Genomic DNA, 25778 nt, shown 5'->3' with positions numbered 1-25778 from the left:
TTGTGTGGTAGTTTGAACATTCTTTGGCATTGCCTTTCTTTGGGATTGGAATGAAAACTGACCTTTTCCAGTCCTGTGGCCACTGCTGAGTTTTCCTAATTTGCTGGCATATATTGAGTGCAGCACTTTTCACAGCATCATCTTTTAGGGTTTGAAATAACTCAGTTGGAATTCTATCACCTCCACTAGCTTTGTTCATAGCAATGCTTCGTAAGGCCCACTTGAGTTCCCATTCCAGGATGTCTGGCTGTAGGTGAGTGATCACACCATCATGGTTATCTGGGTCATTAAGATCTTTTTTGTATAGTTCTTCTGTGTATTCTTGCCACCTCCTATTAATATCTTCTGCTTCTGTTAGGTCCATATCATTTCTGTCCTTTATTGAGCCCATCTTTGCATGAAATGTTCCCTTGGTATCTCTAATTTTCTTAAAGAGATCTCTAGTCTTTCCCCTTCTATTGTTTTCCTCCATTTCTTTGCATTGTTCACTTAAGAAGGCTTTTTTTTTTTTTTTTAATAAATTTATTTATTTTAGTTTGGGGCTAATTACTTTACAATATTGTAGTGGTTTTTGCCATACATTGACATGAATCAGCCATGGGTTTACATGTGTTCCCCATCCTGAACCCCCCTCCCACCTCCCTCCCCATCCCATCCCTCTGGGCCATCCCATTGCCCCAGCCCTGAGCATTTGTCTCATGCATCAAACATGGAATGGTGTTCTGTTTCACATATGATAATATACATGTTTCAATGCTATTGTCCCAGAATGTCCCACCCTCACCTTCTCCCTCAGAGTTAAGAAGGCTTTCTTATCTCTCCTTGCTATTCTTTGAAACACTGCATTCAGATTGCTATCTTTCCTTTTCTCCTTTGCCTTTCACTTCTTTTCTCAGCTATTTGTAAGGCCTCCTCAGACAACCATTTTGCCTTTTTACATTTCTTTTTCTTGGTGATCATTTTGATCACCACCTCCTGTACAATGTTATGAACCTCCATCCATAGTTCTTCAGGCACTCTATCAGATCTTATTCCTTGAATCTATTTGTCACTTCCACTGTATAATCATAAGGGATTAGGTTATATCTGAATGGCCTAGTGCTTTTCCCTACTTTCTTCAATTTAAGTCTGAATTTTGCAATAAGCAGTTTATTATCTGAGCCAGAGTCAACTCTTGGTCTTGGTTTTGCTGACTGTATAGAGCTTTTCCACCTTCGGATGCAAAGAATATAGTCAGTGTGATTTCGGTGTTGACCATCTGGTGAGTCTTCTCTTGTGTTGTTGGAAGAGGGTATTTGCTATGACCAGTGCGTTCTCTTGGCAAAACTCTATTAGCCTTTGCCCTGCTTGATTTTGTACTCCAAGGCCAAACTTGCCTGTTACTCCAGGTATCTCTTGACTTCCTACTTTTGCATTCCAGTCCCCTATGATGTAAGAGAGAATAACAGTAGAAAATGAAACAAAGTTAAATAATGTGTATACATGGGAATTGAAAGTCGCTCAGTGGTGTCTGACTCTTTGCAGCCCCATGGACTATACAGTTCATGGAATTCTCTAGGCCAGAATACTGGCGTGGGTAGCCTTTCTCTTCTCCAGGGGATCATACCAACCCAGGGATTGAACCCAGGTCTCCTGCATTGCAGGCAGATTCTTTACCGCTGAGCCACAAGGGAAGCAACATGGGAGAGACCTGGGAAAACTGAGCAACTTGCCAAAATGGCCGTAGCCTTACGTAGTCTTCAGGGACAGACAAGATGTTGGGACTGAAGATCGTCAGTTATGGGACAACACTGGGAAAAGTGCTGTAAAGGATGGTGATTGTGATGCAGATTTAAGCCGATGACTTCTCCATTGATAAGACCTTCTGGAGATTCAGCCATCCTCCTCTGCCAGGTACAGAGAGGAGATACCCTTACAAATGGAGATTTCCCTTACAAATGAAGAGATATTTCTTCAAAAGGGCAACTGCTATTTGGTTTTCAGATCCCTTCTTCTGTCTTCTGTTTCTCCAAAAATAACCAGCTTAAAACAATTGATATGGGAAAGAGACATATCTTAGGGAGCAAATTTTGCTCCCCTGCAGTGATGTCATAAAGACTTAGGGTTGCTGATGACTGCAGAGGCAAAAGATCTAGTCCCTGAAGATTTCCTTGTTGTTTCAGCATCCTCCTCCTGTGGGTTTTTGGTTTGAAATGGTCACTGCTGCATGTCTCTTGGTTTTCTTCTACCTTTCTGATGTTTTCCTCTGATTTATGAGGAACATTTCCTCTGATTTATGAGTTCCTGGCCTCAGTACTGTCTTTACCTCTGAGGTCAGGTCCTGGCTCTGACCCTTCCTAGCTGGAAGAGCTGGGTGGAAGAGATCATGGGCTGTTTTTACTCCTAACTTCCTTATTGGTAGCAAAAGTGGCTTCTTCTACACTAGTGAGTCTTCATCCTGGTTACACATTAGAATCACCTGGGGGTGGGGACGGGGGTGGGAGTTGAACCTCCCAGTGCTCAGATCTCACCCTGCAACAATGACATCAGCATTGTTTAAACCCCTCCCAGTCCACCTTCCCTCCCCAAGATCCTAGTGTACAGACAACAGTGAGAACGAGTGACTTAAAGATTTTAAAGGACCTTTACTCTTCTGTCATTTCACATCTTCATCGTGCCCCAATTTCAAGTTGAGATTTCTTTTCTTTTAATGTTTTTACTAAGTTGGGAAGAAATAGCTGTGAAATACCCCCCTCCATCTGCTGTTTGTTCTTATTTACATATGGTGGAACCCAGCCCACTGATTTCCAGCTCTCATTCCCTTACAACTGTTATTGAACTGAAAACATAGCTGAAAACTTATTAAACAGAAAAAAATTATTTTGAGCTCCGTGCTGACAATTCATTATAGAACCAAGGAAACATCTAAACTTCTTTCTTTCTAGAATTAATGCTAAAAATGGATTTACAACTCCATAGTCTCAAATGGAAATTTTCATTCTGGTGCCAAACCTAGTATTTTATTCTTTCTTGAGTATCCTATTAGGAAAACTGAAGCATCTTTGTAGGAAAGTGGAATTTCGATTGATTTGTACCCATAGACAGAGAGGGCCTCCCCAGACTGCTCTATGTGGGCCGCTGAAGTTAAATGTTAGCATCTCTCCCCCAGTCTGCTCTGTTGACCCACAAATGCTGGAGGAAAAGCCAGAGCAAACACATCATCGATATGGGTGTGGTCGAACCCTTGGAACACTTCAAAACAGGTCTTTCAGAAGACAGCATTTCTGTAGCAGCCCCCTTTAGACCTACCATTTTAGACTTGAAGTAACAGAAGACTTTTCAGAGCTGTCAGAGAGGAGAAGGGGTACTCCTCTCTGAAGGGGTACCCTTCAGAGGGATACAGCCAAGCATTTGGTTTAACCCCTGGCACTAACGTGGAGAGAACTGGGGTCCTGACATAAGTCTGATTTATGTTGAGAAGTATCCTTTAGTGTGCTGGCTCTCCCACCTATTTCTCTGTTAACAGTATCTCTTTCAATGGTTCACGCACTTTCTTCTGCAATACCTGTCTGAAATACGGAGCCCATGCTTGTTTCCTAAAATTCTTATTAACTTACTGAAATTAGTTGCATCCTTGATAAGGGTGGACTCCTTTAGTAGCTACAGGTAAGTTATTAATCACAACCCATGGTGAATTCCTTTTCCCATATAATCCTTTTATGACCGGGCCATCACATAGTTCTTAAGGAAAGAAATGGTTAGTTTTCTTTTAGCAGTGGGGGAAAAAGGCATTTCCCCAAAAGAAGAAATTCTGCCAGAGCATGTAGTGAATCTGAAGGGAGCTTCTTTCCCACTGTGTTTAGCATTGGACTATTTATTGTGGCCCAGAAAACCTTGTCTGAAGCTTCTTAGTTTTGACCTGCTTCTATGGGTATTTTCTTATAGATGGAGGAATTGATTGAGGGTGTTCGATGGGCCTTTATTGACATGCTGGAGAAAGAAAATGAGTGGATGGATGCAGGGACAAAAAGGAAAGCCAAAGAAAAGGTAAGGGTTCCTTTGGATGAAAAAAAATATGACTTTTGGTTTAATGGATTTTCATGCTCCCCATCTACTGTGTGATGGATTTTCATATTAACTGAGCCATTGACTCCGAATGACCCCAGAGTTAGGTATCTGCTTTGGGATGAATATGGAGATTTTATTACCAGGAGGTAAGAGAAAATAAGATATGACTTACTCAAACTGCATTTTCAAACACCTTGTAATTCAACCTTTCCTTCTCTCCTAATTGCCAGCTGTAAGAGCCACATGGCTTGCTGCCCAGTGAATTTTGCCATTAAACCATCATTGGCTATGGCAGAATGCAGAGCAGTAGGGAGCCAGGGGGAGCAGCTGGCAGAAGAGCCCTCAAGGCACAAAGAAGAAAAACCCATAATGGCTGTGTGTCCTTCTGCTCCATGCACCATGTGTGCTAGTGTCCTCGGGCAGATACTTTACTGTAACCAAGCAGATCTACTTCCTGACCCATCATTTTGTGCAAATGATCCAAATAGCATGCTTATAAATGGTAGACCATTGTGTAGGAATACAAACATGTTTCCTAATAGAAGCAGACACTTGCTTGCCCTTGTAAAACTTTCTGGTACCATGCAGCAAGATAAAGGAATAAGTGAGAAAAGTAGCAGCAGCCTGGCTGTTTGAAAATAAAGCATGGGGTCCATCTTGAATTCTAGGTATTCTGATGGAGCTGGAGCTCACATGGATAGGAAATGCCTGCAACATTCTTAACAGGTGCTGCTCTTTTGCTTGGAGACTGCACTTAGGAGCATTTCTTCTTCAGGTCCATGGACCATCTATAACTTTCCGGGCTCCTCCCTAGCAAGGTCTGACGCAGTGGGTTGAGGGTGCAGTCTGAACATTTGTGATTGTAACCAGTCTCCCTGGTGATTCTTATCCTTTGGAAGGCCTCAGGAATACTGCTTAGAGTCATACTGAGTCATGCTGAGCAAAAAATTTTTTGTGTTATGGTCAGGGGACAAAGCGGGAGAGGGTTTTCAGAGCAGGTAAACGACTATGTATGATATCATGATGGTAGTTACATATCAGTGTACATCTGTCCAAACCCATAGAATGTGCGGCACTGAGAATGAACCATAATGTAAACTGTGAACTCTGGGTGATAACAATGTGTCAATGCAGGTTCATTGATTGCAATGGATGTCCTACTCTGGTGGGGGATTTTGATAATAGGGGAGGTTGTTCGTACTGGCTGGCCACTATGTAGGAACTCTGTACTTTCTGCTCAATTTTGCTATGACCCTAAAACTATTGCTTGGACTTCAAGGAGATCAAACTAGTCAATCCTAAAGGAAATCAGTCCTGAATATTCATTGGAAAGACTGATGCTGAGGCTGAAGGTCCAATACGTTGGTCATCTGATGTGAAGAACCGACTCTTTAGAAAAGAGACCTGATGCTAGGAAAGATTGAAGGCAGGAGGAGAAGGGGATAACAGAAGATGAGATGGTTGAATGGCATCACTGACTCAATGGATATGAGTTTGAGCAAGCTCCAGGAGTTTGTGATGGACAGGGAAGCCTGATGTGCTGCAGTCCATGGGGTTGCAAAGAGTCGGACACGAGTGACTGAACTGAACTAAAACTACTCTTCGTAATAAAGTCTATTTAACAAAAAAAGAGGGTAACATTCTGGAAATGCTTAGCCTTGTTGAAATGAGAATGTGCCGAGGTTTAGCACAGATGTTTTCTATAGCTTTAATACTCCTAAGATGAATGAACATTGCCATAGATATTTTTGTCAATAGACATGAAAAGCCTGTTCAGTGTTTATAGTGAAGAAAGAACTTGCTGGGGGAGGAAGGGGACAGTGGTGTTAGAGGAAGACAGAGGGTGAGTTTGATTGTTTTTTCCCCTTTGAGAATCTGTCACATCTGTCTGAAGTCAGATTAGGCACATGCTGATGAAGGCAGGAGGAGCACGTGGGCTGAGATGAGAAGCTCTCCAGATGGTTGATGCAACTTTTTGCGCCAACATGTCATTGTTTGAAGGCTTCATTTAGTTTCTGGGCTAGCTTATGATATCTGAAACAGAGCATGCCTTACAGTGGGCAGTTGAGAGCACAGCACAGTGGGAGCTCTTGATCCTAGTCTGAACCATTGTGGGCTGAGAGTCACTGGTGTCGGGGGTGGGTTGGAGTGGGGTGTGTGGGTTATGAATGGGTAGATACCAAGGGAATGCTCTGGGGACCGCAGTCAGTTCTTTGAAAAGTATGGCTGGTGATTGCCTTATGGGTTGTCTTCGGGGTTGTGTAAGGGAGTGGTTGCCTTATAGTTGGGCCCTCTGGGCAAGTAGTCATAGGTCCTTCTTGAAGGAGGATTATTCTCAGTCCTTCTAATATTAGATACATTCTTGTTCACCCTTTTGAGTTGCTCTCCAGTCATATTTTATTTCAAGGAGAACCCTCACCTTTTCTTCTGAAAGTACTCTTTGAACACTCTGCTGTCTTTGAGCTGAGTTCAGCCTGGCAGGAACTCACACTAGTTCCTCAACAGGTGCAAATATCAAAGGTAGTTGTCCTGTTGGATGACACCAGGTTCCTGGAGCATATCTTGAATTTCAGAGCTCAGAGAAGTTCCTTTAATTAAAGGCAAGAAAGAAGGAATATTGTCTTAAGAATTTCCAGCAGTTTTCCAAGGCATGTCTGGCTCTGGACACCAGAAGATGAGATTTTCTTTTCTTAATTAAGTGAACCTGCAGATCTGGCAATGACCTCTGGGTGGAGCTCGTAGAACTCATCAAGACAACATTTAAGGAGCTGAAGGCTTTTATGCAGCTTTTTGCTCTGGGGTTGTTTTTGAAAAATTATTCTTTTTCTTGTCTTTTTGCTATGCTGTCCTCAATTTGATTGCCTTTTAATAGTCAACAAGAAAGAAGAGGCTCTACCTAATCATGCCTTGAATCTTAGATGGAAATCTCTGACTATCTTAGGGGCTTTGTCTTTCTGATACTGAGTAGCCCCTGTATTAAGACAGGATTTGTCTGCATCTGAAGTGGAGGTGAATAATTCGCCTGCTCTTCCTGGTATGACTTGGCACTGTTCTTTGGGCATGTGTTGTATGCAGTATATCACCCAGGCGGAAGATTTCTCATCAATAATAGTGCCCACACTGGGCCAATGCTGAGTCACTTGGCAACCCATTGGGAAAGCTGGAAAAATGTTCTGATTTGAGATGAGGAGAAGCTTTTCTTTCCTTCACAATCAGGCTCTGGGCTGCAGCTAATTACAGTGCCTCCTAAGGGATGTTGACCTCAGCATTCCCCAGTGACCTGCCTCCTGAGCGGGGAGGGTCCAGATGCCTAACACTTTGGCTTTTGTGGTGGTTACTCCAGTCTCAGAACAGAAGTGGGACTGTGGCTTCGTGTGCTCTTTGCTAAGGGTGATCACTATAAAAGATAAATAAGGAAGCCTCTGCTTCCGTGAATGAAGGATGGGTTTGTTATCTCAGTCTCCCTGCCTTTCCACTCAGGAGGTCACGAGTGATTTTGTGTTGTGAAACCAACAGCGTAGATTTCAAACTGGAAATTTAGTCTGGTCAAATAAGTACCAATTTTTGTTTAGGATTCTATGTTCCCTGCAAGCATATGCTCTTATTATAAACAAGCAGCAAAGGACTGGAGGCCTGCTAATTTTTTCCGGCTGTCATAGCTGTTGAATGAGTGTAAGATGAAACAAATTACTTTGGGGGCGTCTTCTAGAAGATTTGCCTTTTCCAAACAGAGTAGGAGAATCGCAAGGTCACCCCACTACATAATGTTTGTGAGGCCTGCAGGAAGGGATGTAGCACTGCCTTTGGCTGCTCTGGAGGCGGGAGCCAGGCTTGTGCAGGTGAGCCCTGTGTCAGAGCAGGAGGAACTTGGCTGACTTCCAGCTGGATTCAGTTCTGCAGCCAAAAGCTGGATTCTTTGTAAATATTTGTTTGTGCTCTTTACCCCTGCAACTTTTGCTTGCCAGAACACCACCCTTGGAGAAAAAGACCCTGAGGAAACTCCTAGGACTGCAGCATCCTCAGGAGGCTGTGAGTGGCTTTAATTTTAGCCATAGCAGATACATAGGGTTCCCAGGAAGTCTGTCTCATGGTCCCATCGACATGAGCATGTGACTCCCAGGCACATGCTCTGGGCACGGTGGAAAGAGTTTTCCTACAGAGGGCCAAATAGAAGTTGAGCTCACGTCTTTGGCTTTGTCTCTGTTGGCGAGGGAAAATAATCTTTCCTTCCATCCTTCTAAGTTCTTAACTGGGGTCCATATAACAACAACAACAACAAAATAGAGTAACACAAGAAAAACAAACAGAAGTTCACTAACATGTATATCTCATACACATGTGAGAGAAACTCAGAAAAATGAGTAACTCAGAGAAGTGGCTTAGAACTCTGGCTTGTGTGTCACCTAAAATGAGGAACAATACATTTGTAGAGAAATAGGAAGAAAAATAGGTGAAGGACTGGGAAGTGTGGCATGCTGCAGTCCATGGGACTGTAAAGTGTTGGACATGACTGAGCGAGTGAGCAACAAGAGAAGGAAAAAGGGAAAGTAATGTTAGCCTTCCAAAAGTGGCAGATGGTGGGAATGTAAATACATGGGAAAACTAATGATAGATACAGGCTAGTTAGTAGACTGTTATATGGAGTCTTCTGCTGCTGTCTTCAGGCCTAGAGTGTCTCAAGTTGTCTCAATGTTTCCCTTTTGTCCTCCCTGGTAGAGACGGCAGGAGGGACATCTTTAGAAAGTCATCTCCTCCTTTTAGGCAAATTGGGGGAGGGCAGGAGCTTTTCCTGTATCTGTTGCTTCTCAATTGCCTAGTTGCCTTCAGCTCAAAATAATTTTTATGTCAAAGAGGCATATTTTGGGGTGTAAATCTGGTTTCTTTTAGCATTAGTCTCTGCCCAGATCTAGTTATTGGAATTGCCCCAGGTATATCCAGTCTTTTGGGGTTTCCCAGGCGGCTTAGCAATAAAGAATCCATCTGATAAACAGGAGATGTAGGTTCGATCCTTGGGTTGGGAAGATCTCCTGGAGAAAAATGGCAGCCCACTCCAGTATTCTTGCCTGGAGAATCCCCATGGACAGAGGAGCTTAGCGGGATACAGTCTATGGGGTTGCAGAGAATCAGACATGACTTAGTGACTAAAGAGCAACAACAACATCTAGTCTTTACCACCCATGCGGGTGTCCTGCCCACATCCAAGCCCAGTGATTCTCAGGGTGTGCTTCTAGACCACCAGCAGCAGTCTCACTGAGGACTCATTAGACGTGCAGATTTTCAGGACCACCCCAAACCTGGTGAGCTGGGGGAGGGGAACCCTCTGCCCTTGCCATTACCATTTTACCACTCATCTCTCTGACTTCAGCTGCCAGCATCTGTATTTCTCCAACAGCTTTGTCTTCCCACTGGAGTGTGCTAGGCCACTCCCACAGAGGGCTCAGCAAACTGGGGAATTGATGATTGATGTGATTGATGGGGGTCGCTGCAGCCCCTTCCTCCCTTGAGTGTGCTCTGCACTCACTCCTGCTGGCTCCATGAGATAGGCTTAGTGGAGTGGGTGTCTTTCTTCATGGACTTCACCAGTCCTCTTGTAGTGTTTGGTGTCTCTTTCACATCCCAGATGAACTGCTTGCGGTTTAGTCCTTGTCTTGGGATCTGCACCTGGGGGCTTCCCACCTAGGAGACAGCCTCTGGGGTGTGACTTTTCCCGTCCTCCCTCTCTTTAAGTTGACAGCGCATGCCACTGCATCTGGTTGCTAGCACCACTAAAGTACATCCGGAACCAACAGCGGGCCAGGTACTGGACTCGGAGCTTCAGATTTGGAGATGAGCTGTTGTTTGCACCCTTCTAGGAGAGCACAACGGTGATAGGGATTCCGAGGCGATGGGGAGAAGTGTTCATGTGATGGAGACGCAGAGCGATCCTGCAGGTCTAGAGGAGGAATCTCTGAGCCCATGCAGCCTGAGCGAGGGCACTGACATGGGGAGTGCCCATGCTTCCACCTTTGTCTCCTGTCACAGCCCTTGTTCCTGCTGCCGGGGAGCATGGCTGCTTTGGCTCTTCCTTCCTTATCAACCCCAACAACTTTGCCTCCAGCTGTCACTTTCCTTTGCTACCTTCACTCCTGCCTCATCTCACATATTTCCTTTAAATTGCTTTGTGGAAGAAAAGGAAGGGAAGGGCTTTTGTCAAACTGTCTCCTGCTCTTGCCCGTGACAGATTCAAGCCTGTGTGCGTAGGTGCTTAAGATTGCCATCACGCCGGCTCATGCATCCACTCCGGTGCTCCCCCAGGGACACACAGGGACTGACAAAAGGGCAGGTGAACCATCTTTTGGTCTCCCCCCACCTCCCCTGGATCACGGCCTCACACTGGCTACCATCTTGAACTTGCTGACACTCTCTGGCTCTGGGTCTCTCTGTCTCTGTCATGCGCCCAGTCAGGCCAAGGTAGTGGCCTTCCCACTTATCCCTTCTCTGCCTCACTGGCCCCAACAGAAAGTACAGTACAGAAGCCTTCAGACTCTGGAGAAAGACTGCTGTGGCTCAGAGCCCATGCCGACCACTTATTAGCTGTGGAATGACTTAACCTTTCCAACCCTCAGTTTTCACATCTGTAAAATGGTGAGATGAGTACTTACCTCAGAGATTTGTCATGAGGAGTTAGTGTACCTAAAGTAGTTAGAAGAGTGCCTAGAGCATGAGAAAGACTCTACAAGTGTGCTCAGCTGTCTCTTCCAAACTGCTGTCCTGAGCAGGAGGGGGAACTTTGGCCGCACTGGTTGCTGAGAGGTTGGAAAATAGGTTCCGTGTGTCCGAACTGTTGTGTTTCCCTCTGAGGGCCCTCTTAACCTTTAGCTACTTTAATGCTCTTTTTCAGAACACTGTCTTTGTACTCCCTTCAGGGCACTTAATAGTGAGCAGCCCCTCCTGAGAGGGTGATGGGACGGGAGTACCTTGCTTTTTCTCTGTGGATTTTAGATTTTCTTGTTTTGAACAAGTTCAGTGTTATCTTTGTGATACATCTTTTAAATACAAAAGGAAATATTTGGTGTAAGTATTAGTTTGCTGTAAGGGCTTCCCAGGTGGCTCAGTGGTAAAGAATCCACCTGCCAAGTAGGAGATGTGGGTTCGATCCCTGGGTCGGGAAGATCCCCTGGAGAAGGGCATGGCTACCCTCTCCATGGACAGAGGAACCTGGCGGGCTACAGTCCATGGGGTCACAAAGAGTTAGCCACGACTGAGTGACTAAACAGCAGCAGCAGTAGTTTGCTGCACATAGTTATCAGAGGCATATTATACCTGTTACCTTGTTGGAGTGAGGTTACTTTAATTGAGTTTTGGTGTTCTAGATAGAGCCTTGTGGAAATGTTGTTTGGGACAGTGTTAGATGCCATTGGTTCCCATACTTGAGTTGCAGTGGCACTCCCTGGAGGGCTTGTTAAAACCCAGATGGCCAAGCCTCACCCCCAGAGTTTTCGGTAGTTCTGCCTTGAGTGAGGACTGGGACGCTCAGAACCCACTCAGGCCACCCCACTCCATTGTTGCTCCAGCTTCTAAAATAGTCCTTCTTGTTATGGATATGAAGGTTCCTTCTTGGGCGCTTCCACCCATAGACTTCATGTCTGTCCCCAGGAGCTCTGCAGAATATAACTTCCACATGAAAGCCCTTCCAGTGTTTGAAGATGTTTAAATGTTTTCCTGTATCAGATAGAACATCTCTCACGTTCCTCATTAAATTAGTAAGCCTAATATACCAGGTAGATGTTGTAAATGCTTCACAAATATTAACTACATCAAAACCATGATGCCTGTATGAGGATGCTCAAGTTGTTTCATTTTACAGGTGAGAAAACTGTGGCACAGAGAGGGCAAGCAAGCTTGCTCAAGGTCACACGGCTAGTAGGTGGAAGAGCTGGAACTCAATCCCTGGCAGTCTGGTTTCAGAGTCTGTGCTTTTATCCACAGGGCCAGTGGGTCTCTAAGTATTGTCCTCAGGCCGGCAGCATGGACATTACTTAGGAACTAGCTGAAAATGCAGATTCTCGGCCCCACCCCAGATCTATAGAAACAGAAACTCTGGGAGGAGACCTAAGAACCTGCATTTTAGTAAGCCCTCTGGGTGATTCTGAAGCTGCCGGAGTGTGGGATTCACTGCTCTCTGCTGTGGTTCTGATGCCTCATCCTGCTGGCTGCTCTCCAGCTTTTCAAAATCTTTTTTGAAAGCTCAAGTTCAAAGCTGAACACAATATTCTAGATGTGGTCTAACTCGTACAGCACAATGGGAATATTATTACTGCCTTTGTTTTGCATACAAATTATATTGGAAATTGAAAGTTTATATTATGGCTATCTTTTCCCCTCAGTCATGTCACTGTTGGCTCATAATGAATTTACAGTCAGTTAATTTCTAGGTCTTTTTTTTTTTAATCCCACAAGAAGTGTTGTTAAGCCCTGTTGCTCCTGTTGTAAGCTTGGCATTTTGTTTAAACACTCATCTCAGAACTTTACATTAATTCATATTAAAAATCCATTTAGCTTTGGTCATGGCTCTGATTTTTAAAAAGTGTATGTTTCTGGATCTCCTGTATGTTTATTATTTTTGCTGCAAAAATCTATGCTTGTTAAAGAAAATCTTGAAGGTAGAGTATAACAGTAGAAAGAAAGTCATTGCTAGTGCCATCACACGAACATAACCACTGCTAACATTTTGATATATCACTTTGTATTTTTTCCCTATGCATAGGCTTGAAAAATGCTGTATATATAAATTAGATTCTTTCTTTGTTCTCTCTTATATTTTAAGCATTTCTCTTGTTACTGCATAGTCTTTACAAAAGAATTTTCACTGTTATTGCATAGTCTTCCAGTGGTTATACAGGAGATCACTTAAATATTTCTCCATAGTTGGGCATTTAGGTTGTGCTATTATTGATATTACTGTGATAAACATCTTGTGCATAATGCTTTCCCCCCAAATTTAGGATTAATTCCATAGAATGGCATCTTGAAAGACCTTTAAAAATCTCAAATCTGTTATTCAGTGTCTCTACCTTTATATCATTCATAATTTAGTAAGTCCACTTTTTTTTTCATCTGCACTAGGCATATAGCTTGTGGGATCTTAGTTCCTCAACCAGAGATTGAACCTGGGGTCATGGCAGTGAGAGTGCCAAGTCCCAACCGCTGAACAACCAGGGAAGTCCCAGATAAATCCACTTTTTGATTTGATTTTTTTTCTGGGTTATTAATGAGCATTCTCACACAATAGGACTGGAATCTCCCTATTCACTCATCCTTTGGAGTCTTTGGATTTATCTATTGAGCAGATTCATAGAGAACCTGCTCTGTGGCAGGTCTTTTGTTAGATGCCTATCAGTTCACTAGCCAATGGATTTTTAGGCCAGTTATTCTACTTTGAACAGCTTCATGGAACTGTCATCTGATTTATCCATTTTGCCTGCAAGGAGATCAAAAGACATTTTAGCAATGCCTTGATATGACCCAATTATACTATATTTAGGATGTTCCATGATTTTTTGCTTTATTGTTCTGTTAAAAAAGTGGGAACTTGAGGAAATTGAACATTCATTGGGCTCCCATTCCTTTTTCGGTCCTGTGTTATCCTCAGTGGAGATTAAATCAGTCTGTGGGTTATAGCCAGCTCTTCAGACTCCCAAACTAGAAATCTCCATTTTACTTCCCAGCCAACTAACTGGAAGCACTCAAATCCTGTTTAGTCTGTCTTCCAAACAGCCTTCAAGTCTTGACCATTTCTGTCTCATAGTTCTTTTCTCCCCTAGTTTCGCCTCCTTTTTCCCTTTTTAAATTGATGTAAAATTCACATAACATAAAATTAAGCATTTTAAAGTGTACAACTCAGTGGCATTGAGTACATTCACAATTTTGTGCAACCACCACCTCTGTCTAGTTCCAAAATGTTGTCATCATCCTCTTAAAACTTTTAAGAAGGGAAGCCATGTTGGGTTCTGAACACACAGGAATGAACCAGCGACCACAATTCTTCCCTTCCAGGGGTCAGTTAAGTTCAGTTCTGTCATTCAGTCATATCTGACTCTTTGCAACCCCATGGACTGCAGCACACCAGGCCTCCCTGTCCATCACCAACTCCCAGAGTTTACTCAAACTCATGTCCAATGAGTCGGTGATGATATCCAACCATCTCATCCTCTGTCATCCCCTTCTCTTCCCGCCTTCAATCTTTCCCAGCATCAAGGTCTTTTCAAATGAGTCAGTTCTTCACATCAGGTGGCCAAAGTATTGGAGTTTCAGCTTCAGCATCAGTCCTTCCAATGAATTTTCAGGACTGATTTCCAGGGGTCACTTCAATGCAATAATCTGTATTTGAGGGGTAGAGTTTTTCAGTTTTAAATAAACACTATAATGTTAAGAGAGGACAGGAAAGACCTATCCGAGATGCTAAAATGGTTTGTTTTTCTCCTTCTGAGGCTATAAGTGGGGGAATGGACTAAAAAGGATGAGATGATGTATATCTGTTTTTAAGGCTTTAAAAGTTTTAGAAGCTTCCCTGCCTTTTTTTTTCTTGACCACGCTGTGTGGCATGTGGGATGTTAGTTCCCCAGCCAGGAATCAAACCCATGCCCCCTGCATTGAGAGTGTGGGGTCTTAACCACTGGACCACTGGGGAAGTCCCAACCTCCCTTCACTTTTCTCCATGAAATTGATTTATTGAAGAAATTGTTCTATTTGTCTGGAAGAATGTTCAGCACTGTTGGCTGATGATGTACTATTCTTATCTTTTAACATGTTCTTCTGTCCCTTGCATTTCCTGTAAATTGGGGGTTCAATCTAGAGGTTTGATTAGATTCAGGTTCAATTTTCTTCTGGCATAAGACTTCATGAGCAGTGCTGTGTGCCTCCTATGCAGCCCACCAAGAGGCACATGGTGCTGTTTTGTCCCACTTCTAAGGAAAAGGTTGATTAGTGGGTTCAAGAATTATCAGATCAATCCTTCATTTTTAACTTACCCATTAACCTTTCATGATAGGCAGTAGTCCTCTTTCTTGACTGTACCTTCACATCACTTTTGTGGAGCTTAAAAAATCCAAATGCTCAGGCCACACCCCAGACCAATGAGCTCAGACGCTCTGGTGGTGGGACCCAGGCATCAGTATTGAAAGTTCCCCAGGAGGTACAAATAGGCAGCCAGGGTTGCAAACTGCTCTTTAAGTCATTTAAGAGGTCGTTGGTACAGTGCATAGATACATGAGTTCAGTAGGAATTGCAGTGTGTGATTTTCCAGTTCTGTCATTCTTTCTGCATTTATTAACTAAAATATTTCTATAAAAAAAGACTTTCTCTCATAAACCACTTGATTACACTGACATACAGCTTATACTTATATAAACTGCCAAAAAGCAGCATAAATGTCTTTTTATTTATGGATTTTCACAATGAGTTAGTGCCTTACTATTTCCAAAGGTACCAAAGGAGTTTCGTTTTAAAATATGATAAACTCAGGGGAAGTGAAAGTGTTAGTTGCTCAGTTGTGTCCGGCTCTTTGCAATCCCATGGACTATAGTACGCTAGGCTCCTCTGTCCATGGACTTCTCCAGGCAAGAATACTGGAGTGGGGTGCCATTTCCTCCTCCAGGGGATCGTCCCAACCTAGGGAATGAACCCGGGTCTCCTGCATTGCAGGCAGATTCTTTACCATCTGAGCCACCAGGGAAGCCCAGACTCAGGGAATTTTATGTATTTGATCTGTTTAGATTCATTACAATCATTATTTTTTAGCTTAAACTGTCCCATTTTGGCCAACTTGAATCTCTTACTTTAGAGAATTTTGACATGACTCCCGTTGTTTCTCCACGTCCATCTACTCCCCCGCCATCTTGTCTTTGACTCGAGTTGTTTCTGATAGCATCTTTGTTCCCTGACACAGGATATCCTCTTTAATGTTTGATTTCTATTTAATCACAGACTGTTTTGAATAATTTATGAATCATTGCCTTAATTAGTTCTACCAATGAGCAATATATTAATTTTTTGTTATTGTTGTCATTGTTATGGGAGAGGGGAGAGACTCATTACCAAATTGAAATACAGAATTTCAGTAATAAGCAGATTTGCAGAAGTTTGAGTGAGAAATTTATGTAAATTATCATTTGTAAGGGGCACTCGCTCATGTCAGTGGATATACATGTAATATATTCTATGATGTTTGAAAATTTTTGCATTGTTGCATTCTCATCAAGAATATAAAGAAGTATATAACTAGTGCATGACCCTGCCATACATTAAACAAATTAATGATAGTATCAAGAAATAGAATAAACTTTTAACAATGGAACTATGTTAATAGATGAAACTTGCAATAGTAAATATTCAAAAAGGCTTAACAATATGAACAAGCAGTAATAGTTTAAATGTGGTACTGTAACAGTGTTTAATGTTTAAGTGTAATATTAAGGATTATTTTGGCTTGTGGGATTTATTGGGTGTAGGACTTTGAAAGAAATTGGAACATGCTGTGATAGCCTCAGACTGAAATTCCAGAGGCCCAGGGGAGAGAGCTGCTTTTTAAAAATTATGAAGACTATTTATTACTTTTATTCATGGGATGGAGCGGGGGAGAGGTTTAATGCCTGTCTTTATTCCTTTTTGGTCCAAATGCAAATTGAGTATGTTAGGAATTCACTAACAAATACATGTTTAGTTTGGTTTGATAAGAAGAATCACTTTTGATATATTGGTTTTTAATTTCATGGGAAAACAGTTCATTAGAGATGTTTGAGTTCTCTGTGTTTATTTTGTGATGCTTCTTCTCTTTGGCCTCAGATGAAACTAATAGCCACAACGTGTCTACTTATCTGCTATGTCTGGGGCTATGTCTGCTGCTGTCAGCGGCTCCCCTCTTATCTGGCTGCTGGCCCTGCTCCGTCAGTTCTACGGGAATGGCAGTTACATTAATAACCCGAAGGCCGGACAGCAGATAGTGGAAAATGGGTAAAGAGAGAGAGATTGTATTTAACCTGGTGTTCTGAGTTGTCATTTTCTAGACCCTAGCACAGCTGGGTAAAGGCGGGCTTGAGGGCATGATAGCAAATCCACTTCTGACAGAATCTCACTGATGAGCTGGAGAAAACAACCTGATACCAAGAGAAGAAAGAGTAAAAGAAATTGGGAAAAAGGTAAAGATTTGGAGTTGGAAAAGTTGGAGGAAGCAGTGGTAGGAAGAAATGGCACAACCAAAGTATTCTGATAGAGGTGCTGACAGCTGTGCAAAATCAATTTCATTTTGATTTAAAAATTTTTTAGATTAATTTAGTCTGTATTATTTTTCACTTTTAATTAATTAATTATTTTTTTGGCCATGCCACACAGCTTTCAGGATCTTAGTTCTCCTGCCAGGGATTGAACCCAGGTCATAACAGTGGGAGTGCTGAGCCCTAACCACTGGAGCACCAGGGAGTTCCCTCATTTTGATTTGAAATATTTATCATTCTTGACATTTCAAATGAACAAAATTCCTTACCAAAAAAAAAAAAAAAGGATTTTATGGAAGGATTGATTCCTCATAGAGAATTTTGGGGTTTTGTTCTGTTTTGATTCTGGATCTGTCAGTTGGCCAGAGGGAAGAGAGCAGGTTTTAGTTTTCTTTGTGCAGGGAGAATGACTCACGTACCGCAGTGGTCTATGTTTGGGTTATCTACTTCTGTGTAACAAACCACCTCAAAACCTGCTGGCTTTAAGCACCAAATATTTCATTATTTCTCATGGTTCTCTGGGTTGGCCGAGGCTCAGATAGGTGTCTCTTTGGCTGGTCTCATCTGGAGTGTGTCAGGCAGATGCAGTTAGACGGTAGCTATGGCTGCACACCTGAGGTGGCTTCTTTATTCATGTCTAATGCCTCAGTGTTCCTTATGGGGCGTCTTTCTCCAGAAGGGTAGTGTGGTGCTCTTAGTCTCCAAGAAGAAGGAAGCAGAAGCTGACAGTCTTCTTAAGTTCTGGTCTTAGAAGCCCCAGAATGTTTCTTGTGTTACATTCTTTTGGTCAAAGTCAGGGACACAGCCAGTTCATATTTGAGGGTGGGAGAAAGACTCCATCTTTTGATATGAGGACCAGTGTGCGCACACAGGGAGAGAAGGCATGGTTGGCAGCCATCTTTGGCCACTACCTACCTACAGTCTGTATCCTTTGCCTCTCTCATCTGTGTTCAGTTTTTCATTGTTAACAATAGAGAATTTTGAACTATCTTTACCTGCTCTTTAACACCTGACCCCCAAGTATCATCAAATTTTCCCCCTGTTTTCCTGTTAGATTGGTTAACTTGTTTCATATTACTGACTTATTCTTTTCCTAGTTCAAAACCAGCATATATTAACACAGTGACTTAGAGAACTGTTTGAGTAAACCTAATTATTGTCGAACTGTGATACAGAAAGGATTCAGCCTCAGTCTGTGAAACCTTCCTGCATAGGTATAAGAAATACCTGCTACATGTTAGGGCCCCGAACTGGACTAAGTCAGAAGGGACCCAACCCCATCCTAGTAGACAAATCATTTTTCGCAGTTTTACATTTGAGTTTCTTAGTAAATAAACTTAATTTTCAGTATAGACACTCTTGACATTGACTCCCCATACTTTATTTTATTTTTGGTTGCCCTGGGACTTTCTTTAGTTGTGGTGAGAGGGGGCTACTCTTCATTGTGGTGTGTGATGGCTCGTTGTGATGGCTTCTCTTGTTGTAGAGCATGGGCTCCAGAGCACATGGGCCTAGTTGCCCTGTGGCATGTGGGATCTTCCCGGACCAGGGATGGAACTCATGTCCCATGCATTGGCAGGCAGGTTCTTAACTGCTGGACCACAGGGAAGTCCTGTACTTTTTTAAAAATTGAAGTGTAATTTATTTATAATATTCTGTTAGCTTCAGGTGTACAGCAGAATGATTCAGTTACACATATTTTTTCCAGATTCTTTTCCATTATAGGTTATTTTAAGACACTGGTTATAGTTCCTGTGCTATACAGTAAATCCTTGTTGTTTATCTATTTTGGGCTTCCCTGGTGGCTCAGACAGTAAAGAATTGGCCTGCAATGCAGGAGACCCGGGTTTGATCCCTGGGTCAGAAAGATCTCCGTGGAGAAGGAAGTGGCAACCCATTCCAGTATATTTGCCTGGAGAATTCCATGTACAGAGGGGCTTGGCAGGCTGCAGTCCATGGGATTGCAAAGAGTCAGACACGACTGAGTGACTAACACTATTATCTATTTTATATATACTAGTATGTATCTGTTAATCTCATATTCCTAATTTATCCCACTTCTTTTACCTTTCCCTTTTGGTGACCACAAGTTTGAGTCTGTCTTGTAAATAAATTCATTTGTATTATTTTTTAGAATCCATGTGTAAGTGATATCATATGATATTTGTCTTTCTCTGGCTTACTTCACTTAGTGTGATATTCTCTAGGTCCATCCATGTTACTGCATGCAAATGGCAATATTTCATTCTTTTTTTTATAACTGAGTAATGTTGCATTGTATCTATATACCACATCTTTTTTATCTGAATTTTGTATTGAGATAATTTTAGATTCATAAGCAGTTGTAAGAATTAAAGAGAGATCCCATGTACATTTTACCCAGTTTCCTTCAGTGGCAACATTTTGAAAAACTACAATATAAGTCATAACCAGGAAATTGACATTAATATAATCCACAGACCTTCGCATTTCCCCAGTTTTACTCTGTGTACATTATACAGTTGTATCACATGCAGGTTTATGTACCTACCACCACAGTCAAGACACTAAACAGTTCCAGCACCTTGTACTACCATTTTATAACATACCCACCTCCTATCCCTAACCCTGAATCACTAAGCAGTTCTTCATTTCTAAAGTTTAACATTTCAAAATACTGCATAAAGGAATCACACTGTCTTTACCCTTTTGAGATAAGCGTTTCCCCCCCCCCCAGTATAGTTTTCTGTAGATCTGTCCCCAGCTTGTGGTATGTATTAGTAATTCGTTCCTTTTTATTGTTGAGTGGTGTCCCATGATACAGATGCATGAGGACATCTGAGCAGTTTCTAGTTTGGGGCTGTTACAAGAAAAGATGCTATGAATATTTATGTGTGTGTGTATATATATATATATTCCTTTTCAGATTCTCTTCCATTATATGTTATTACAAAATATTGAATATAGTTCCCTGCAATATGTAGTAAGTCCTTGTTGTTTATCTACTTTATATATAGTAGTGTGTATATGTTAATCTCAACCTCCTAATTTATTCCCCTTCCTTGTCCCCCTCGGTAACTATAAGTTTGTTTGCTATGTTTATGAGTATATTTCTGTTTTGTAAGTATGTTCATTTATATCATTTTTTTTTTTTATTCCACACATAAGTGATATCATGTTATTTCCCTTTGTCTGTCTCATTTACTTCACTTAGTATTATAATCTCTCTTCATATTGCTGCAAATGGCATTATTTCATTCTTTTTTATGGCTGATTAATATTCCATTGTATATACACACCATCTCTTCTTTATCCATTCATTTGTCAGTGGACATTTAGGTTGCTTCCATGCCTTGGCTATTGTAAATAGTGCTGCTATGAACATTGGGTGCATGGATCTTTTCAAATTAGATTTTTCTCCAGATATATGTCCAGGAGTGGGATTGATAGATCATATGGTAGCTCTATTTTTAGTTTTTTAAGGAACTTCCATACTGTTCTCCATAGTGGCTGCACCAGTTTATATTCCCACCAACAGTGTAGGAGGGTTCCCTTTTCTCCACACCCTCTCCGTGATTTATCATTTGTAAACTATTTGATGATGATCATTTTGACTGGTGATAGGTGATACTTCATTGTAGTTTTGATTTGCATTTCTCTCATAATTAGCAATACTGAGCATCTTTTCATGTACCTATGGCCATCTGTATGTCTTCTATGGAGAAGTGTCTTCTGCCCAGGTTTTGATTGCGTTGTCTGTTTTTTTGATACTGGGTTGCATGAGCTGTTTGTGTATTTTGGAGATTAATCCCTTATCGGTTGCATTGTTTGCAAATATTTTCTCCCATTCTGTAGGTTGTCCTTTTGTTTTGTTGATAGCTTCCTGTGCAGAAGCTTTTCAATTTGATTACGTCCCAATTGTGTATTTTTGCTTTTATTTCTTTTGTCTTGGGAGACTGACCTAGGAAACCATTGCTGTGATTTATGTCAGAGAATATTTGCCTATGTTCTTTTCTAGGAGTTTTATGGTGTCATGTCTTGTATTTAGATCTTTAAACCACTTAGAGTTTATTTTTATATAAGGTGAGAGGGAGTGTTTTGAATTCACTGATGAACGTAGGGTTCTGACTTCCTGTACTTTATAACCGAAGACCCTCGGCATTGGGTAGGGCCGTGCTTTGCTCTGTGTCCTTGCCTACCAAAGGTAAAGAGGACAGATCTGCTGCCTTCGATATATTCTAGTGTTGCCAGTGCTGAAATCACTGTGCAGGTTAACAAGGGCCTCCTTGCAGGGGGTTGTAAGGATTAAATAATGAGCTGAACGGACCTGTCCCAAAGCAGAGCAGAGTCAAGGACAGTGCTGAGGCTGTGTCCTTCAGGGCTGCAGAAAAGAGCCTTTGCTGAATTCTCATGTTAAGTTGAAAAAATGAATTTACAGGACAGGTGTATGGAATAGTTCTTTTTGTTCTTTCAGGCTTTTGAAAATGAAAAGTAAGATTTGGCAAAGTGGTTTGTATAGATCTGTAAAAAGTCATATTCTAAAGAGGCCGTATGAGTTGTCCTAAGTAATTTCTGATTTCCATTAAAAATTATTCACAAAAAAGGAGCTTGTCAGAGAGAGGGCATTCTTGAAATGAGAAAACTTGACAGAGTAGAAGAGGAAAGAGAGCATCCTTTCCCTCCAGTCCTCTCTCCTCACTTGCCAAACCACACCTAATCATTGGGTGCTTGTTTGAGTGTCCTCTGTCAGCACCTGATGAGAATGAGAGCTGTGTAGGGTGCCATATGACCTCGTGAGGAAGAGCTGGAAGCTCTTGCAAACTTTTCAGCCTAGTGTTACCTTAGACTCAGGCTACTGGTATTTTAAGAAACGAAATAAAGCTCCTTAGGCAATTCCAACAAGCAGCCAATTTTGAGAAGCAGAGCTTTATTAGATCACTGCTGCTCAAGCTTGAATGTGTACACCACTTTCCCAGGGGCCTTGTGAAAATGGAGATTCTTAATAAGTTTGGAGGAGGGCCTGAGATTTTGCATTTCTTGTGAATTTTCAGATGAGGCTGATGCCCGTGGCCCATGGACCACAGATTGCCTAGTGAGAGTGGAGAGCAGGAGTTGGCAAACTTCTCACTTAAAGGACCAGATAGTAAATATTATGGGCTTTGCAGGCCATATGGTCTCTGTCACACCATTCAAACCTACTGTTGTCACACGACTGCAGCTCTAGACATTATGTGAACAAATGGATGTGAGTGTGTGTCAGTAAAAGTTTATTTTCAAAATCAGGCAACAGTTTGAATTTGGCTTGCAGGCCGTAGCTTACCAACGTGGTCTACGGCCTTTCTACTCTCAGGGTTTTGACCAACACCTTACTGCTTTCTTCTCTTGTTGGGCTAAAGTTTGAGTAAGAATTAAGTGATATTGGATGTGCGCGTGCTAAGTTGCTTTAGCCATGTCCAACTCTTTGTGACCCTACGAACTGTAGTCCGCTAGGCTCCTCTGTCCATGGGATTCTTCAGGCAAGAATACTGGGGTGGGTTGCCATGTCCTCCTCCAGGGGATCTTCCTGACCCAGGGATTGAACCTGTGTCTCCTGTGGCTTCTGCATTGTCAGGCTGATTCTTTACTGCTGAGCCACTGGGGAAATCCAAGTGGTTTTGTGTAGAGGTTACTTATTGGCTTTGTTGAATGATGAATAATTGATGATGACATTTACTCTGCTGTTTACAAACAGCCCATGTTGTCTCTGGGCTGTGGCATATTGCTTTGTCTTCAGTATAGGGGGCCTTTTTGATTTCCTCCCCTAGATTGCTTTTTAAGAATTAGAGCAAAGAAAAAGCTAAAATTTGTTTCCAGATTGTACCCCATGGGCATCCCAGAATAAATGACCAAGTCTGAACTGTGAAGGCAGAGGATGGCTTTGGGTTGCATTTCCTTTTATCTGTCTCCCACCACTCACCTGATAGTGCTGTAGTAAAATAAATTTGAATCTGATGAGGAAGTGAAGCACTTTGCCCAGTACCTGATCCATAGTTAAAATTCAACAAAGACATTAGTTTTGTTATTATTAAAATATGTTATTTCTATTGTTACTGATTGTGTCTAGCTATGAAATCTCCTTTTTGAAGATGTCCTTTCCACAAGGTCCTTCCCTTTTTCCCATCCTATCTGAATCCATCCCATCCTATCCTCTGCATCCTTCTAGTTTTTTGTTTCATTTTTGCCTTCCATTCTCCATGTGTCTGATTGTGAACTCCTTGAAGACAGGAATGCTGTATATTAAACTATATTATCGCAACTCCTGCTACACAAAACACAGATGAATTTCACAGATGTGATGTTGAGATGAAAGAAGCCAGACACAGAAGAGTACACACTTTTTTTTGAAGTTCAAGAACTGGCAAAGCTAATCTATGGAGATAGAGATCAGAATAGTAGTTATCTTTAGGGTGCATGCTTATTAACTGGAAAGGCACCCAAGGGAGCCTTTTGTGTGCTATGAATATTTTAAATCTTGTTTCAGAGTCACTTGCACAGGTTCATGTGTGTGTGTGTATGTGTGTATTTAAAAACAAATCTTTGATTTGTATACTTATTGTGTACTTTGTTAGAACTCAAAAATTTTAAAAGATGTTTTCAAGTCTGTGTTGCTTATTTGGCAGTTAGTAATCATTCAGTAAAAGATTGAATATTCAACAGATATGATGATGAAGTAAGTGGTCAACTTAATCAACAGGTGACTAAAGCCAAATTTTGAAGAAGACGTAACATTCATTTGAAAAGTATGGTGGACATGGTTCATAATCAGAGTTCACACTATTGTGCACAACACCGCTTGAATCTTCACCTGGCTGTTTCAGAAAATACTGTAAATGAGGAGGACAGGACTTGTTATTTAGGACTGTTTGTGCAGGTGACATGGCAGGGAATGAAACAGAGAGAAGGACACAGTTCCATCACCTTGGTGGAAACCTCATTATTAAATTGAGTCTCTACTGCTTCTGTCTCCCTCCTTCCCCCTCTCCCCTTGTCTTTTTGTCATTTCCACTTTGAAATGAAATCTGCAACTCTAATAGATGCTACTGAAACTTGTATAGCATTTTTACCAGACAGTGTTTGAATCTTGGGTGTTGTGTTAAAAATGAAAAGACCAAACACATGCACAAATAAATGAAGGTTGAATTAATCTTTATAATTAAATGCAATATTACCCTGCTTTGACTGATTTTAGCTTTCAGAGTGGATTGCATGCTAATTTTTCAGTGAGCTGTAATTGTATTAACGTGGCTTTTTAGTTGCCTCAAAGTACTTAAAAATAGATTTTACCAAACTACTCAGAGAAAAGTTATTAGAACTTTTAATGTTCTAAGATCTTGATCTCTGAGATTTTGGGGTGTATTTCTATCATGACTTACAATCGCAGAGCACTTTCCAGTTGTTAATTCTTCGCTTCTGTCATCCTGGGATTTAGGTGACATTGACCAGACATCAGGATGAACTGCAATTGCCTGAGGCACATTAAAAAATTGATGGGAGACAAGATCATGGTGTTTTCTCCATAAAGGGCTCTTAATGGCATAATAGTGGTGACCATAAATAAAGTGCCTAAGGAATACTGAGGAGCCTTGGGGTACTGGACCCCCCAGCTGCTGTCCCTCCCAAGTGCTCAGTGGCCACTGTGGTGACTGCCAGAGCATATGGGCAGAACACTCTCGCCTTTGCAGGAAGGGGTGCTCCGGCTCTGCGGTGGGGCCTAGCACCACTCTTTGTAAGCATTAAGGTGGCTCAGTGGGTAAAGAATCCTCCTGCAATTCAGGAGATGCAGGAGGCACAGGTTTGATCTCAGGGTTGGGAAGAGCCCCTGGAGAAGGAAGTGGCAACCCACTCCAGTATTTTGCTTGGAGAATCCCATGGACAGAGGAGCCTGGCCGGTTACAATCCATGGGGTTGCAAAGAGTTGGACACGACCGAAGTGACTGAGCTAGCAAGCAAGCAAGGACTATTGAAGGAATGGATGAACTCCCTTCTTGTGAATGAGTAATATGATATCAGAAGTTCTCCCAAGTGGGTCTAAATGCCTTGATAGTTACCACAGTCTAGATCAGATTGTGTCTCACATCTGAGCTTGCATGAGAATCACCTACAGCAATGATTCTTAACCCAAGGTGCTATTGTACCCCCAGGGGATATTTGACAAGATCTGGAGACTTTTTTGGTCACAACTGGTAAGGGGGAAGAGTCAACTGGCATCCAGTGGATAGAGGTCAAGGATGTTGCCCAACATCCCACAATGCACAGGACAGACCCCCACAAATGAGACTCAGTTCAGTTCAGTCTCTCAGTCATGGACAGCTCTTTGCGACCCCATGGACTGTAGCACTCCAGCCTTCCTTGTCCATCACAAACTCCCAGAGTCTACTCAAACTCATGTCCAGTGAGTCGGTGATGCCATTCAACCATCTCATCCTCTGTCGTCCCTTCTCCTCCTGCCTTCAATCTTTCCCA

The 25778-nt window shown here is 42.0% G+C and overlaps 1 protein-coding gene across 5 annotated transcripts in view; it reads left to right on the top strand.

Annotated features, from left to right (window-relative positions):
* Positions 1-25778, top strand: part of PHEX (phosphate regulating endopeptidase X-linked) — a 228124-nt gene that overhangs the window by 117146 nt on the left and 85200 nt on the right. For all 5 annotated transcript variants that reach the window (XM_081565946.1, XM_081565944.1, XM_081565947.1 and 2 more), the window contains one exon: positions 3925-4026. In XM_081565946.1, the coding sequence (XP_081422072.1) occupies positions 3925-4026 (102 nt within the window). The remainder of the gene's footprint in view (positions 1-3924; positions 4027-25778) is intronic.

This window comes from Giraffa tippelskirchi, chromosome X (assembly GCF_054371585.1).
Source record: "Giraffa tippelskirchi isolate mGirTip1 chromosome X, T2T-mGirTip1v1.2.pri, whole genome shotgun sequence".
In the NCBI taxonomy this organism is placed as follows: Eukaryota; Metazoa; Chordata; class Mammalia; order Artiodactyla; family Giraffidae; genus Giraffa; species Giraffa tippelskirchi.
The sequence above is the reverse complement of the archived record's forward strand: the minus strand, read 5'-3'. Positions and strand labels throughout refer to the sequence as shown.